The sequence below is a fragment of the Monodelphis domestica genome, chromosome 5 (assembly GCF_027887165.1).
Source record: "Monodelphis domestica isolate mMonDom1 chromosome 5, mMonDom1.pri, whole genome shotgun sequence".
NCBI lineage: Eukaryota > Metazoa > Chordata > Mammalia > Didelphimorphia > Didelphidae > Monodelphis > Monodelphis domestica.
In genome coordinates, this window is record NC_077231.1 from 12,176,570 (window position 1) to 12,192,514 (window position 15,945).

Below are 15,945 nucleotides of genomic sequence, written 5' to 3' on the forward strand. Positions count from 1 at the left end.
GGGTCTGTCTACAAGGAGGATGGGCCAGGATTTCAAAGAGTTTAATTAAATCTACATTGGGCTTTCCAACAAACTTGATAAAAACATATAAAAACGTCCTTCTGGTCCCTAGAAATGAAGCATTTTTTTGGTTTCTGGGCGGGGGATTGATGGGCAGTCTGTCCCCCGGACATTGGCAGGAAGTTGGGCCTGTGGACAACTTGGCCAGGCCGGCCTCCATCTCTGAGAGGCCCCAGGTTCAGCCTGCTGAACATTCACTGCTGACTCTTCCCCACTGATGGCCTGAGTCTTGGGCTGCCCCCTACAACCTGAGGAGTGGGGAGGCCTGGTTTTCCTTGTCCTCCAGAGGACTGAGGCTGATCAGGGGCGAGCTCAGGTCGATGAGCTGAAAGGAAATGAAAGATGTTGACTGGGTGGCCTGGGTCCTGCCCAGTGTGGGGCAGGTGTCCTTCCTGAGAGGGCAATGTAGTACTAAGCACCCACCATACTGGGCAGCCCCTGCCCAACTGAGCCACCTCGAGGGCAGTGCTGATCCCAGCCCAAAGGGGTATCTGTCCTGGGCTCTGAGAATGGCCAGAGTGGCAGCCTACCTGTCATCAGGCCCTTCCTGGCCTAAGGGCCTTGGAGATCTTAGTCACGGGGGCTTGTGACCAGCTTCTGGGAAGAGAGGCCCTCTCCACCCACTCCCAGCCCAGACAAACAGGACAGAGTCCCAGACTGACTTTCAATTCTAAAAAAGCTCAGACCATTAGTGCCATCCCTCCCTAAGGAGCCTCTTCTGGTGATGCCTACAATGGGGCACCACCCACACCCACCAGCAGATGGATGGTAGAGGCCTAAGGGGTCAGGCGAGGAGAGCCCATTGTCAGCTGGCCAGATCAGTGTGGCCACAGCCTCTGGTGTTGGGCCTTGAAAGATGGGCAGGTCCTTCCACTGTGGCCTCTTCAAACCTGACTAGTCTAGGTTAGGACAAAGCCAGTCCCCCACCCTACAGCCTCAGGCATGACCTGGCTCATCCGCACCTGTCCTGTGACGGGTGGAAGAGGCTTGGGTGGGATGCTTTGGGCTACTTCTGGAGAGTGGAACAGATCAATGAGAAGCTGGCCTTCACTGGCCATGGCTGGCTTCAGTGGGAGGCCCCGAGGGGCCATCTCAGGGCTGTTGGAGAAGTCAATGAGTGGTTGGCTACAGAGAGGCGGCCTTGGTGTTGCTGGAATGGTGGCACAGGGCTCGGGTTCAATGTGGATGAGCACGGCCTAGAAGAAAGAGCAAAAGTCATTTGGATCCCAGTGTCTCCCAAGAGTGGCCATGTGCTCCTTCCTGTATCTCTCCCAGTTTCTGGCAGAAGGAAGAAAGGGACATCTGTGACCATTCCCACCAGGACCTGGGACATGGGCACCTGGGGCAGGCACTCCGGGTTCTCTACCCCTCCATTGTCCACACAGCAGCTCTGAGTCTTTGCTTTTGATTTGGGGGATAGGAGCCCACCCAACCAAGTTGTCCCCTCTCACTGAGAGAAGCACATCATACCTCAGGGGGCACTGGCTGCTCCTTGGTCTCCTCCCCAGGCATCTTGGACACTGTCTGTGGTGGGGAGGCAAAGTCGAGGGCGAGAGGCACCACCAATGGGGGGTCAGACAGGCGAGAAGCCCCCAGCCTCCTTGTTTCTTGGGCTTGCTCAGGCCTGGCAAGGGAAAGAGTGGTCTAGGAAGGTTCCCACCTGCCAGGGCTCATCAGAGTCCTAAGAATTGAGAACTGATGAACAGAGAGCTATTCCACGGTCAGGGTGATGACAGGAAAGGAGTCAGCCCTGTCATGAGAGGCCACTAGGGCCTGAGTCGGTCCTGCCGTGCCCAGGAGCCAGCTTCAGGTAAAGTTGGGCAAAGGGAGGAGGGCCTGGTGCAGAGAAGGATAAGCTCAGAGTCGGGAAGTCCCGAGTTCAAGGCCTGCTTCCTCTGACTCATCCTCACCCTCTCATTGCCTCAAACAGGTGTGGACCACAGGGGGAGAGCCCCCAGCTTGAAGCTGTTCATTAGGTACAGCCTCAGAGAGCCTTTGGGACCTTCAGAGAGTGGGCCTGACTCAACAATTTCCAGTGGCAGCAGGACCCGAGATCTGCTATAGCAGATGAAGGAGCCCCCTGGCTGGCCTGACACAGAGGGAAGGCCAGTAACTTAAGGGCAAAACTTTCCAGAGGCCAGAGGAGCCTCCAACCCAGGGCAGGGCACTAAGGCCCTCATGGGAATTCTGAACCTGGAAGGCCAGAGGCAGCACCTTCAAAGGTTAGGACCCCTGAGGCAGTGAGATGGGGCGTGGAGGGGGCCAATGCTGGCTCTGGGGAAAAGAGCTGGCACCTGAAAACAAGGCAGAGACCAAGTGAAGAGGGCCCAGGAGATCCCCCTGGGGAGCCAAAAGAGGTCTCCTCCAAGAAGTGGGAGAAAGGTCAGGAGAGCCAGGGAGGAGAGGCCCAGAGGAGCAAACAGACCCAGTGATGGGGGAGGGGGCCATCTCACCTGCCTTCAGTCTTCTTGGGCAGCACCTGTGAAGGTGGTTGAGCAGCCACTAGCTTGGGGGAAGAGGCAGTTCTCAGTCCAGTTCCAGGTGTTGACCATGACGGAAGGGCTGACACCCGGCGCCTGGATGGTGTAGGCAGGGCGGACATACGCCGGGCACTCAGGGGGGTTCGGGCACAGCTGCCCAGGGGCTGACCTCCCACTGAGGAGCACTGGGCAGGGGTGCTGAGCAGGGACACCCTGTAACAAGAGGGGGAACCTCTCAGGCCACGGGAGGCTTGATGGGGGCTTCTTGCAGGGACCTCAGACAGGGAGCCTTGGAGGCAGAGAGGGACTTTCTAGGAACTCCTGGGGTCCTTCCTCAGCACCTCCTCTTGCATGTTAATCCCTATCCAAGACCAGATTAACTGAGACCTCCAACTGAGGATCCCTTCTTTTGGGGGACCAGCCACAACCACAACCAGGGAGGGCAAGAGGCTATGAAGGCTGAGGAAACTCAACCCAGAGGCCCCTTGAGCAGAGACTCCCCAACAGGCCGGAGCCCCCAGAGTGCCTTCACGCCATCAGTTCAGCTCAGCCCACATTTACAGAACACCTACTGTATGCAGAGCCCTCTACCAGGAGGCCCCACAGATAATGATGACCAAATGGACATGGCAACCTTCAAATGGATGTGGAAAGGCCTGGCTAGTGGCACCTCTGTGTAAGGCAGGTGGGAGGCCCGAGTTCCAGTTCTGTCTTAGCTCTTTCCTGGCATGTGCTCAGACACTGCACTGGGCTGAGAAGCTGCTGATCCACACTTGGGCCTTAGGAGACTGCAGGAAGCCCCCCAGCCCCCAAGGCCTAAGCTCCTCCCTTGACTTCAGGGAAGGCCCTGGGGCCTGGGGCCCAGGGGATAGTCCTTTACCTTCTAGATGAGGGGCCTGCTGGCAGCCGGCTCCAGCCCTGGACTCTGGGAGCAGCGTTATCTGGTGAGGGGCCTAGGACACAAAGGGCTCCATTCAGACAGGGCCGAGGATGAGCCCCCTTTCCCCAACCACCCCACAGTGCATGGTCACAAGCCCTGGGGGCCCCCTATCAAGTCCAGCGCCACTCAAGCTCCCGTCTCCATTTGGGGGCACTACATTGAAGAAGGCCCAGATGGGGGTGCCAGATGCCACCTTGCCCTTGTCTCCACCCCTAGGACCTCCACGCCCCAGTTCTCTGCACTTCCCTTACCAGATGGGGCAGGGAGGGGGCCGATGGTCAGGTCTCAGCCTCCTGGCACCCCACCAGAGCCGAGAAAGACCCTAGGTCCATGGGAAGCATGACTCCCATCTGCTCCAGGCTAGCCAGACTGAGCTTTCTTAAGGTGGGGACAGAGCTTACCTACAGAGAGGGCAAGATGTCCAGCTGGGTTGGCAGGCACCTTGGAGCTGGAGCTGGGCCCCCTAGGCCCTTTGGGCTTCACTGGCTGAGAGGACTGTGATAGGCTGGGGTTGGAACCAGGCCTCTGGATTCCAGTTCTGGGAGTCTGTGGCTGCCGTAGGGAAACTGAGGCCGATTCCCTGGTTCGGCCAGCCAAGGGCGTGCTGACTTGGGCCATCCTGGTATCCTTCAGGTAGGAGACACTCCCCTGGCTCAGCCTGGGCCGAGGAGTATTGGGCCAGCGGGAGGAAGCCTCACTTGGCTTAGCTGTGAGAGAGAAAGCAGGGGGCAGAGTGAGGAGACCCCCAGGGGGGCGCCTCCTCCCAGCACACAGAGCCCTTGGGCAGCAGATCCTGAGGAGGATCTGAGGCATCTCTGGGGAGGATGGGGCTGGGGCCCCTGGAGGAGCTGTCAGAGCCTCACACTCCTGGAACCCCGTGCAGGAGCCTTTCCAAACCCTCACAACCTGTTGGGGGAGGGGGGAGGAGGGAGCTGAGCCTGCAGTTCCTACCTCTTGCCACCAGATGTCACCTGTAGGCCACTGAGCAGGCACAGGGCAGGGATGGGCCTGAACACTTCAGGTTTGGGGCTCTTTATGCACCTTCTATGTACTGATTGCCCAATGCCAGGGATCTCAGACCTGAGACCACACAGCCATGGGGAGTCTTGGGGAGGGGCCCGGGGGACATTTGTTCAGGTGCACAGCCAGCATGAAATGGGCAGGATTTGAACCCAGGCTTTCCAGGTTCTGAAGCCCTGAAAGATCCAAGTCCAGTTACCCAAAGGACACATGGAACAGAAGCTCGACAGTCCATCTGTCTGTGCAGTGGGTGTCTTGTGAAGGAGGAAGGCATGGAAAGAGGCTGGCCCGAGGCCCTATTTCCTCACTAGGGCAGCCTGACGCCTAGTTGTGTTTCTGCTCTCCATAATGCCCCAGGGGAGCCCAGCAGGGCTGGGGCTACCTCTAGGGTACCAGCTGTGAGCACACCCATGACACCACTGATACCCTCAAGCAGAAAGTCCTGCTGCTGGAGATGGGCCTGGCAGTAGGAGCAGAAACAAGTGCAGGGCAGGAAGAGACCCTCCTAAGGAAAGCCAGGGGTAAGATGGCACCTCCCTCGTGGTGCCCGATGCCAGTAGGCATCCCTACTCAGCCCAAGCCACCTCAATTCCCCACTTAGTTCGGTGCTGTAGCTCCGGGGCCAGGAGGGGCCAACTTGTGCCCAGCCCAGGCCACCCTTCTGCTGCCCCAAGATCCTTGCCCAGGCTTGCACCCTACCTTTGCTTTGTCCTGGTGTCCCCAATGAACTCCAATTTGAGGTCAGGTTCACACTGCAAACAGGACCAGAGAAGGAGGCACTCTTTCCCCCAAGGAGGGTCCTGGGGGGCCCGGGAGGTTTCAGCAGGGTTTTCTTGGCCCCAAACTACAATACAGAGCCAAGTTCAGAACCAACAGACAGCCCATAATCCCCCCCAAAACTGCCTCTTCCAGGGGCTCCCTGCATAGCCACTGACCACTCCCCTCAGGCACCTTGTTGGGCACAGAGAAGCCAAGGGGGCCTCTTGTAGTAGTGCTGCCGCTGCCACCATCAACACCACCTGAGGACTCATTCACCTTAGAAGTGCTGCTGGACTGGTTCGAGGGTTCAGTCCCTAAGGACACTCTGGAACCCCTGAGGGGGAGCCTCAAAGGATGGGTTTGTTTCCCCAATTGAGGCTGAAAGACAGGAGGTGAAGCACATGAGACCTCCCCATTCCCAGAAAAAGTTCCTAAAGCAACCCTGAGGACTGGGCCTTAAGGAGGAGGAGGATCCCTCAGCCAGGGATTGGGGGGTAAGATGGGAAAGGACAGGCTTCGATCTGTGCTGGCAGAGTAGCCCTGTGAGTGCCAAGCTCCATGAGCAGCACAGCTGACCTTGAAACCTGGGCAGGCACTGGACCTCTTCCTACCTTCCCTTCCTGCCTCTTTGCCCAAAGAACCCACCCTTGGTGGACGGACTGCCCCCCCACTCTCCCAAGGGGCCCAGGCTGGGGCTACCTTGGCAGGAGTTCCCTTTCCAGGTGTGGATGAGGCCTTGGGGAGCTGCAGTCGGCTTGGGGCTTTCCTCTCAGCCACTCCTTGGTTCAAAATTTGGGACCCAGAAGCAGTAGGCTCTGGGGCCTCTGGTGAGTCGGCAAAGGTGAGTGATGCCGGCACGGCTGCTGCTTCCGGGGTCAGGACACAGTAGGTCTCTCTTTTGAGAGCCAGGGGGCTTCTGTGGGCCTCCTGTCCTTGCTCAAAGATGGCCAGTTTTAGCCTGGCCTCCCGCACAAACTCTTCCCGTGGGTCTGGTGCTGGCTCAGGGGAGCGTGCTCCAGACGCTGTCTTTCTGCCACTACTCTCTATCTGTAGCGCCAGCAAACGAGCCTCCTTGAAAATCTCCACATACTTCTCCCCTGCCAGGGGGCTCCATGTGAGCGGGGACTCAGCCTCCTTGGGGATGAAGCCCTGTAGCTCCAGGCTGGCGGCCACACATCGCTCTCGGTGCCCAACAGGGCCAAAGAAGACTTCATCATCCTCGTTGGCACTGGCAGTGTGAGGAGAAGAGAGGGGGGCACTGTTGAACACCCACCAGAGCCCTCCTGGGGTGGGCAAGGGAGGGAGGTCAGAAGGGCAAGGCGGGGGACGAGGAGGAACAGGGAGGCAAGAGTAATGCCCAGTGACTAACCTGGATGAAGACGGCGAGAGATCAAAGTCAAATTTCTCATCAGTCAAAAGAGGAAGTTCTGGAAAAGGGAAGCCAGTTAGGAAGGGGCTGGGCGGCCAAGAAGGGCATGGCCTTCACTTCCCTCCCTTGACCAACCAGTTTGTCAAAAGGCACTTCTGAAGCACCTACTGTGCACCTGCCCTGTGCTGAGATGATCCCTGACCGCCTCCCAGGAGAGACAAGTTCCTGTACCCTGAAACCCCCCCACACAGAGGGGGCTGTCATCTAAGCAGAGTGCTCCAAGGTGAGGGAATTGTCCAAGCCTGGGGCCAGCCCGGTCCAGAGCAGAGGCAGGAGGAGCATCCAGAGAACGGAAGTGCAATAGACCAATGTGGCTAGACCTTGAAGGGTCTGAAGACTGGCCAGGGGTTTGGAACACCAGAAGACTCTGGACTTCACTCTGGAGCTAGGAGGGAGCTGCTGCAGGTTACAGAGGTGGGGAGAAGCAGTGTGGCCAGATCTGAGCTTTAGACAAGGGCCCTTCCACTGTGCGGGCGCTAGGAATGAAGATAAGGAAACGGGCACCAGAGAGGCTGGATGGTGACTCGGGAACCCACTGGATGAAGATGTTGAGGGAGGGTGAGGAGGGGAGGACCATAAGCCTGGAGGTCCGGAAGGGCAGTGGTGTCCCCCACCACCAAAGGAGGCTCCAGGATGAGAGATGAAGGAGCTGTTTGGGGCTTCCAGGTCAGCTGGTGATACAAGACTGGAATGGGAGGGACAAGAGAGAGGGGAGGATGGGGGTCAGACAACATCACCTTTTTCCATTCCTGGGAACTGCCCAGCTCTTGACCCGGCCTTCTTCTCCCAGGCCTTTGGAGCTCAGAGACATGGTTTCCAGGGACATGAACACATCAGCTGGCAGATGGGTTTGAAGTCTACTCTGGGCAACCTGTTGCCCAGGGGATCCTCCCAGCTGTCCCTGCTTTAAGCTCAGCCAGGTCAGACGGCAGGTTCAAGCTGGTGGCCCCATGTGTATAATCTCCCAGGGATCTGGCTCTGCACTTTATGGATTGGGGCCTGGCCGAGCCTCTACCCTGCCAAGGCATGGGGGGAGGGGGAGTCTGGAGCTGGCCACGAGAATGAAGGTCATTCGTGGCAGCACAGCCCTTACCATTCTGGGTGTCCACGCTGGCTCCTTCCTTGGTGGTCCCCCTCACCAAACCTTCCTCTCCTTCCTTCATAGTAAATGGCAACAGAGAGACACCTGCCAGCAAATCACACAGGAGACACGAGTGAGGGGATCCTGCCCTTGTTGGCTCAGGACACACCAATGATGCCTGCTGTCCACAGCAGTGGGAGGTCAGTTGGGGTCAGCTTCCTAATTGTCAAGCTCCCCGGTACTTCAGGCCAGGCCTGGTGAGGGAGGCTGACCATGGCTAGGGGCTGCCCCTATGTGGTGGTCCTGGGGGCTGGGGTGAGGATGGAGCCAGTAGAGGGCCCCAAGGGTAGGAGGAGGGGATTTCTCCTCCCCAGGGTCCCGTGGACACCACACCCTTCTCCAGCCATCCCCCCTCTCAAGCTGTGGCCTGAGGCTCCACAAGAGGTGTCTGGGGTCAGGGAGGACAAGTGGCTCCCTGAGACCTCGGCTGTAGCCCTGGCAGATAGCAGCAATGCCTAGAGTTCGTAGGGCAGTGGTTAGGGTCCCAGGTGACCTTAGCCCAAGTTGCTTCATGTCCACAAGCCTTGGTCTCTTCATCTATAAAATGGGGAGGACACTAAAGCTTTCTACTTCACAGCAATAAACACTTAAGTACCTACTGTGTGTAGGGCACTGGAGTCACAAAAAACGAAAAGCTCCCAAGGAACTGGGAAGCAAGTGCTTTGCAAACTAATCTTCACGTGATAATGGAACATCAGCTCCTGCCATTACGCAGGATCAAAGAGGGGGCCAGGATTCAATGGCCTGTCCACAGCACACAGTCAATTTAATATAAACAACTGACTGAACACCTCCTTTGTGACAGGCACTGTGCTAAGTGCTTTGGATACAAAAAGAGGCCCAGAAGAGGTCTGTCCTCAAGAAGCTCCCAATCTAGTGGTCATAAACAAACTCCAGCCAGGATAACTGAAGGAAGACACTGGGCCTTAAGAGGGAGGCTCCAGTAATGGTTGTCCTTCATACTGGAAGAGGACTCATAAGCGCCCTCATGATGCCAGGGTCCAAGTCCAGTGTCCAGCTGTGTCCAAGCACACCAGTAAAACCACTGGGGGGTATGAATGGCCCCTGTGAACATTTGGAATGGAAAGTAATAACATGTAAGAGGATGGGAGACGGCCTTTGACTTGCACACAGATTGAATTGAAGTGGCAGGATAAAAGTTAGGCTGATTGATGATGTTTTGGGAGGCATGAATGACCGAGCTGTAAGCGCCTGCCTTGGTGACCACTGGAACAAATTGTTCTCATCTGCCCCTACCTCTGAGGGGAGTCTGCATATGGCCACTATCTGGGAGTTAAAGGAAGTTGAGGAGGCTAGCAGTTGCAGCAGAGTGGGGAGAATGCTCCAGGCATCGGGGAGGGACAGCCAGAGGGAATGTCCAGAGCCCAGGGATGGAGCCCTTGTTGATGGAACAACCAGGTCAGGGATACTGGACTGAAAAGAACATGCTGGGAGATCAGGTGTGGGAAGCCTGGAAGGGGGGGGGGGGTAGAGTGTGAAGCATTTTTGTACTTGATCCTGGAGAAGACACTAGAGGTTATTGAGAAGAGGGACATGAGGAGACTTACTTTGGGTAATCACTTTGGGGACTGCTTGGAGTGGGAGGACTGGAGGCAGGTAGACCCCCAGCAATGACTACATTAGTTCAAGCAAGAGATGAGGGAAGCATCAGAAGGGAAAGAAGGGCACACTGGGAGATGTTGCAGAGATGAAGTCCACAGGTCTTGGCACCATACTAGCTATAGGGGTTAGATGGTGAGGAGTCCAGCAGACAAGGAGGTGGTATTGTTCTCAACAGTAATCCAGGAAGACCGTGAGTTCTACTCTATACATTGAGTACAGGACAGTGATGGCAAACCTATGGCATGGGTGCCAAAGATGGCACACAGGGTGCTCTGTGGGCACATGGCCACCCCCACCCCCAATTCCTTACTAGAAAGGTAGAGGGACTTGGGTGGAGCTGATCCCCTCTCCCTCTCCACCATGCCTGATGACATTTTTTCACATCCCCCACCCTTCTGCGTGGCAGCCCAATGGGAGCAAAAAGGAGGTAAGGTGTAGGGCTCATAGGCAGCAGAGCTGGAGGGGAGTGGGGTACTTGACCCAGTCCCCTCCCCTTCTCTACACTTGCTGAGGACATTCCTCACTTCACCAATCTCTCTGCTCAACAGCCCAAAGGGAGCACTTTCTCTGTTCCCTGTGTGGGGTAAGGAGGGTAGGGCAGGATGCACCCAGCACTCAGGGGGAGGGGCATGGCCCTCAATCTGAGGGATGGGATGGGGGCAGGGCCCAGCACTCCATCTCTAAAAGGTTTGCCATCACTGGTATAGGATGTCTATGGGACATCCAGCTGAAGATGTATGAAAAGCATGAAGATATGAACCTGGAGGTCAACCAAGAGTCTGGGGCAGGATAAACAGATCCGAGAAAGGTCCACAGGAACTGTGGATAGACCAACTTCTGATTTGGTCAATCTACAGAAACAGCCCTGATAGACACCCAGTGAGAGGGCATGATCTGGAAGAGGATCCAGCAAAGGAGATGGGTGAGTGATCAGAGAGGGAGAAGAAGAACTGGGAGAGATGGGGTCTGAAACACCTTGAGAGAAGAGAGAATCCAGGAGGAGAGAGGGACCCACTGCAAAGAAGTGGAGGAGGATGAAGATGGAGAAAAGGTCACTGGATCTGGCCACTAAGAGACCACTTTGGGGAGGGCTGTTTCTGTAGATTGACCAAATCAGAAGTTGGTCTATAAAGGTTTGAGGAGAGAGTGAGAAGAGAGAAACTGGGGGAGAACTGTGAACTGTAGAGGCCTTTCGAGGGGCTTTGCTCCAAAGGGCAGAAGAGCCAAAGACTTTAGAGGCAGACCATCATTTAACTGAGCAAGGGGCCTGAATGCCAGCCCTCAGGGACTGGATAAGTCACCTGTCTTTCGGGGCCTCAGCCTCCCCATCTTCCCCCAAAGGAGGGTCTCTGTAGCCCTCAGTTGGGCCCCTTCATTTTACAGAGGCAGACACCGGCCCCACAAAGGAGTGTGAGCCCCCTCCAGGGCCCTCCTTCTGTCCTGATCTTTGGAGGCTGGAGTCAGGCAGAAGGGATTTCCCAGAGTCCTCTCATGGGGGCAGACTCCCAGCCTCCAACCCAAAAGTACACGCCTGGACTATAAATCAAGGTTGGAGGAGGTCCTTCTGGGTCAAACTCTCCCTTAGACAGGCTGGGGTGGAGAACAAGGTCTTGCTAAGGCCAGCCTGCCCCTGTGGCCCAGCCATGCCTGGCAGAATCGAGCCCTTCTATTCTCCTGGACTCAGTGTGCCTGCCTAAAAAGTGGGCAGGTTTGGCTTCCAACCTGTAGTCCCATCCCCTTTCAGACCCAGGACCCAGGTTTGGAGGGGAGAGGACCTGGGAGTCAACAGGTCCTTTCATTCTCTTGCCCTCAGTGTGCCCACCTGTCCAGTGGGCGCCTTTGAACGGCCCTTCAAGTCTCTAAATTCAGGGCCTTTCGCCCCGCCCCCTAATGGATGTCTCCATTAGGCCCACCCATGGGAGGTTCCAAGGAGGGCCGGCTGGAGTAGGGGGAGCAGGAGCCTCAATGGGATGTTCCATAGGGCCCCTTGGGCTCCAGGCCCATCCCCCACAGCAGCGCCTGCTGGTCTCCTTCCCTCGGCCAAAGACTGCGGGGCATTCCTTCGGGGCCAGACCTGGGGACGTCCAATTCGGCTCGTCCCTTCCTTACCAGGGATTCCGTGGCCGTCAGACCTGTCACCGCCGCTGCAGCAACCGCCGCCAACCGATTTAAAACCTAGATACGCTTCCTCTCTCCGTCCAGTCCCAGGAGCGGCACGAACCACATGACCTCCGAGGCTCGCTGGCGATTGGTCTGTTTGAATCAAGTTGGGCCGGCTCTTTCCGGTCCCTTCCCCCTTGGGATCCTGGGGGACGTAGTTCGACTGGCGCTGCGGCGCATGTGCATTGGTTGCAGGGAACCTGGTCGGAATCTGATTGGTGGATGGGAGGGCCGGTTTAGGATGGGCTAGTCTCTGTCTTTATAATAAATGGTCCTTAGGGTTGGGATGGGGCTCGTGGCCAGGTGTGTCACACCTGATCCTGTTCTGCCATTTTTGCATTTCCTTGTGTCAACGTGGAATCTAGAAGTCCCCAGACTTGTAGCTTAGAGGCATTTGGCAACCCCCAGTTTATTTGGTTGGGAGGTAGAAACCCCCGGTTTTGACCTTGTCACAAGAGAGTTTCTCCCTGAGGGAAAGTCCTACTTCGCAGGTCTCGGGCTAACAATAGACCTTGAGTTAGTTCTGAGTGGGTCCCATCAGATGCCTCTTTTTGCCTTAGAAGCTTCTCCCATTGTATCATATCCCCCTTTTGAGGATCGAACTCGGGACCTTGGGCTTACGAAACTGACCCTACCTACTGTGCTATAACTCAAAACATCTTCCCTCAAGTTTCTCCAGAACTTTGAAAGGCTGAGGCGGGATGTGTTTCTACAGCTATAACTCCTGAGCCCCAGCACTGTACTCCTATTACTATTACAGGCAATAGCAAGGAGTAAGCCATATTTAATTAGCTTTTGTAGAAAAAAATATAATAAGAACAGCTGATACAACATCCTCTCTTCCTCCGCTTTCTTCCACCAGGCGAATGTGAGCTCAGGCTTAGCATATGTAGCAAAGAGGTAGCTCACATCTCCTGGGTGCTGGAAAGCCTCTTCTGCCCTTTGTGAAGGGCTCTGAAAGTTCACCTTGGCATTGTTTTTCTTCTGGGCTCCTTAGTCACATCCTATTCTGGAGGGCCTAATTTGTCTTGGATTTCTAATGCAGACACCACCGTTTTTTAGGGGACACTGAGAGAAAACTGATGAAAAAGTCCCAGGGGTCTGCTTCCCTCAGTTCAGTAGGTCTTCCCTCAGGAGGCTAGATGGGAGAGAGGCCGAGGTGCCCTGCCCCTCCCAAATCAGAGTCTTGACTGGACACATCCCTCACTGGCTGCCCGGACCTCCAGAAGTCTGGTTTGGAATCCATGAAGCATAACCAATCTTCCCAACCCATGTCAAGACACTTTTAGAGACACGTCCCTCCGTTTAATCCAGTTGCGGACTTTTCAATGGACCAATGGCTTGTGTAGCTTTATAAGCTTTTTTTGATAAACCTTTGATTGATGGATTATTGATTAACCAGAGACAGCCCAGACTCCCGTCTCTCTCCAGAGTACTCCCACCCACCTGGATATTTGGCAAACTGCTATGGCTGTCCTGGCCTGGACCAACCCCTCTTCTCCGGATGCAGGTACTCACGGAAATTGAAAGACCAAGTCCCCCAGCAGCACATGCTTGTGGAAGAGACTGCCTGCCCCCTTCGTTTGGCCTATAAGAGTCTGGAGTCTCTTCCTGGCTGGCTGCTTTCCCATCTACTCCTGGGGGCGGATACAGGCCAGCTGGGCAGCTGAGAGCCTCCCACCCCACTGCACATAAGGCTGCAGCTGTCCAAAGAACAGCCCAGTTGGGATTTGTCCTTGGGGCTCCCAGGGGGTGGTCTGGGGGACTTTAACTCAGACACAAAGCCCTGGATTCTGAGCTCTATCTCAGGTGACGAAGGGGGCCGAACTACTCATGTTGGCAAGTTTAGTTCTAGATCAGGGTGCTTGGGCAAGGAGCTGCTCTCTGGCCACAGGCACCGGCATTGAGACCAGTGCCAAGACCCTGGTCAGGAACCCAAGAGCTGTGCTTCCAGCAGTCTTGGACAGACACCCCAACAGCATGAATGTCTCCAGAAGGTAAGAGCCACAGGCATCTTCCCCAGGGGGCAGCATGATGCAATGGAGAGGTCACTGGCCTGGTGGAATGGAGATAGGTTTTCTTCAGAAGGATTTTGTTACCCTCACAAAACCATGAGAAGTAGCTGTGGTAGAGTGGACAGAGAGCTGACTTTGGACTCAGAAAGACCTGGGGTCAGGCCCTGCCTCCCACCCAAAAGGTCTCTGTGTCGTAGGTGACCTCTCAGAACCCCAGGCAGAGGTCCCACTGTGGGTGGGAGTTTCCCCACTAGGAGTTCCATAAAACCCCCAAATCACAGGTCTGATCCAAGTAACAAACATCAAAATAAAAGCTTTCTTTTCCTCTGGTGCTCGGTAAGGCACTTAGCCCAGACTCTGGCACATTGGGAGCATTGCATGAATAGCATTTGTTATTATCATTATCCTCTAATCCTGGAAAGCAGAGCAAACACAGCAGCAGTGTTCCCACTTCCCAGACCAGAAAACTCACTGGTGGGTTCCTGGTGGGTCAGATGAGTGGGTTGGCTTCCGTATCCTCAAGGTGTGTTCCAGGGGCAGCCTGGGTCCTTCAGGGGTTCTGGGGCGCCTCTGTCTCTGCTCTCCCGGGTGTCCTTCGGCCTCTTTCTGAAACCTGGCCTGGTTTTCTTCCAGGATCCATTCTCTCCGTGCACACCGACAGAAGGCAGACCCCAGCTGGCCCCGGGCCTGCAGTAACAAACACAGGTGGGGCCAGGAGGAACAGCTGCCCACCATCCACACCATCTACACTGTGGTCCTTCTGGCCCTCCTCATGGCCATCTTGGGGGCCTGGGCTCGGAAAGACACGTGAGGATCAACCCCACAGACACTCTGCTGCCTGGGCACGGGAGGATGTTGGCATCATGAGAGTTCCTTGTACCAAGGAGGACGTAGAACTGAAGGGGGGAAAGGACAGGCCCAGACTACTGAGGCCAGCGATGGAAGCAATAGCCAAATACTGCCCAGCCCAGGCTGCTGCCCTTATCCTGAGTTCCCATAGGCTTTCCCCTTGCCTGGCATCTGCTCCTGCCTCCTCTCTCCTAGGAGGCCAGCTCTGCAGCTACCTCCAACCTCCTGAAAAGGAACTTTCTCCCCATCAGGCTGTCCAAGAGCCATTTCCTGGATCTCTTCTGCCCTTCCATAGTAGTGGCTCTAGGGCTGGACCTCAGGAAGGAAAGGGTGGCCAGCTCTACCCCTGCAGAAAACCTAGGCAGCATCTCTCCCAGCCTCTAAGAGTCCAGGAGAGCCAAGCAGATGGCTGAACAGAGGGAGAGCTTCAGAAGTCTGGTCCTACCATCCCTAGCCTCAGGCTCTATGTGCTCCATGGCCCCCTAGCCAATGACTAGAGAGAAAAAATCATTTGTTTCAGATACCACTCACTTTCAGTGAGTCAATGCTGGTGGGATTTGAACCTGTATTTCCTTTTTTTTTAAAACCCTTACCTTCCATCTATGTATTGGCTCCAAGGCAGAAGAGTGGTAAGGGTTAGGCAATGGGGGTCAAGTGACTTGCCCATCGTCACATAGCTAGAAAGTGGCTGAGGTCAGATTTGAACCCAGGACCTCCTGTCTCTGGGCCTGATTCTCAATCCCCTGAGCCATCTAGCTGTCCCCTGAACCCATACTTCTTGACTCCCATGAGAGCTCACTAGAGAAGCAAAGCCCTCCTTGAACCAAAGGCCTTTCTTTCTCACAATATTCTGGTGATGCCATGTGGCTGCTAGGCACAGAATGACCTGGTCTCCCCAGATTTCAAGTTGAAGGCAGCAGGGAAGTGTCAGGAAGATGTGGGGAAGACATGACACCTTTTCAGTCCAGAACTGAAGAGAAATAGCATCAAGGATCATCATATCCGAGAGGTAGGAGATGGGAAAAGAAAGGAGGCTGGCTGCGAAGAGAGCCAGGGGACTCCATTGGGCTCCATAGAGAAGATTCCAGAGACCTCCATGGGGAATGATGGGAAAATGCGAACAAGTGTTAAATGCAGAGGGTCACAGTCTGCACCATTGGAGGAAAGATCTACATACATTGAGGAGATCCCAAACTCTTTGAAGCGTCCTCCACCGAGGCTGCTTTCAGCCACAACCATCTCTGGCAATGATAAGTACCGAAGGATTATGTCTCAGTGGAGCCTGCTTTTATTTTCCTAACTCTCTTTCCAGGTTCCAGGAGGGACACCCAGCTCTGATGGGAGGGAAATCAATAGACACCCAACTCTGGACAGCCCTGCCTACAGTAAAGGAGGGGTTAAGTCTTGCTTTCTAAATACCTCTTATACAAAGGGACAGCCCTAAGACCATGCTTGGCCCTGGATGGTCT

At 55.5% G+C, this 15,945-nt stretch overlaps 1 protein-coding gene across 2 annotated transcripts; it reads right to left on the minus strand.

Moving 5' to 3' along the window:
- Positions 1-25: 25 nt before the first annotated feature.
- GTSE1 (G2 and S-phase expressed 1) lies at positions 26-11,737 on the minus strand. 2 transcript variants are annotated; one of them, XM_007502631.3, is made up of 12 exons: positions 11,562-11,737; positions 7,782-7,874; positions 6,629-6,686; positions 5,959-6,487; positions 5,536-5,637; positions 5,200-5,344; positions 3,882-4,187; positions 3,421-3,493; positions 2,514-2,753; positions 1,531-1,684; positions 1,023-1,256; positions 26-385 (listed from the first exon to the last, which is right to left on the minus strand). In XM_007502631.3, exons 2-12 carry the CDS (start codon positions 7,849-7,851, stop codon positions 302-304), a joined length of 1,995 nt encoding a protein of 664 aa, XP_007502693.1. In that variant the 5' UTR covers positions 7,852-7,874; positions 11,562-11,737; the 3' UTR covers positions 26-301. The 2 variants fall into 2 exon arrangements, with proteins under 2 accessions (XP_007502693.1, XP_007502695.1); XM_007502633.3 differs by having other exon boundaries at positions 5,452-5,637.
- Positions 11,738-15,945: the final 4,208 nt, after the last annotated feature.

Excerpts from the sequence above, each read along its gene's own strand:
- GTSE1 (XM_007502633.3), bottom strand. The coding sequence starts at position 7,851 with ATGAAGGAAGGAGAGGAAGGTTTGGTGAGGGGGACCACCAAGGAAGGA. Across the intron at positions 5,638-5,958 it reads GAAAGGGAACTCCTGCCAAG|CCTCAATTGGGGAAACAAAC; the intron begins GTAGCCCCAGCC and ends CCTGTCTTTCAG. Across the intron at positions 1,685-2,513 it reads CCCAAGAAGACTGAAGGCAG|GCCTGAGCAAGCCCAAGAAA; the intron begins GTGAGATGGCCC and ends TTCCCTTGCCAG.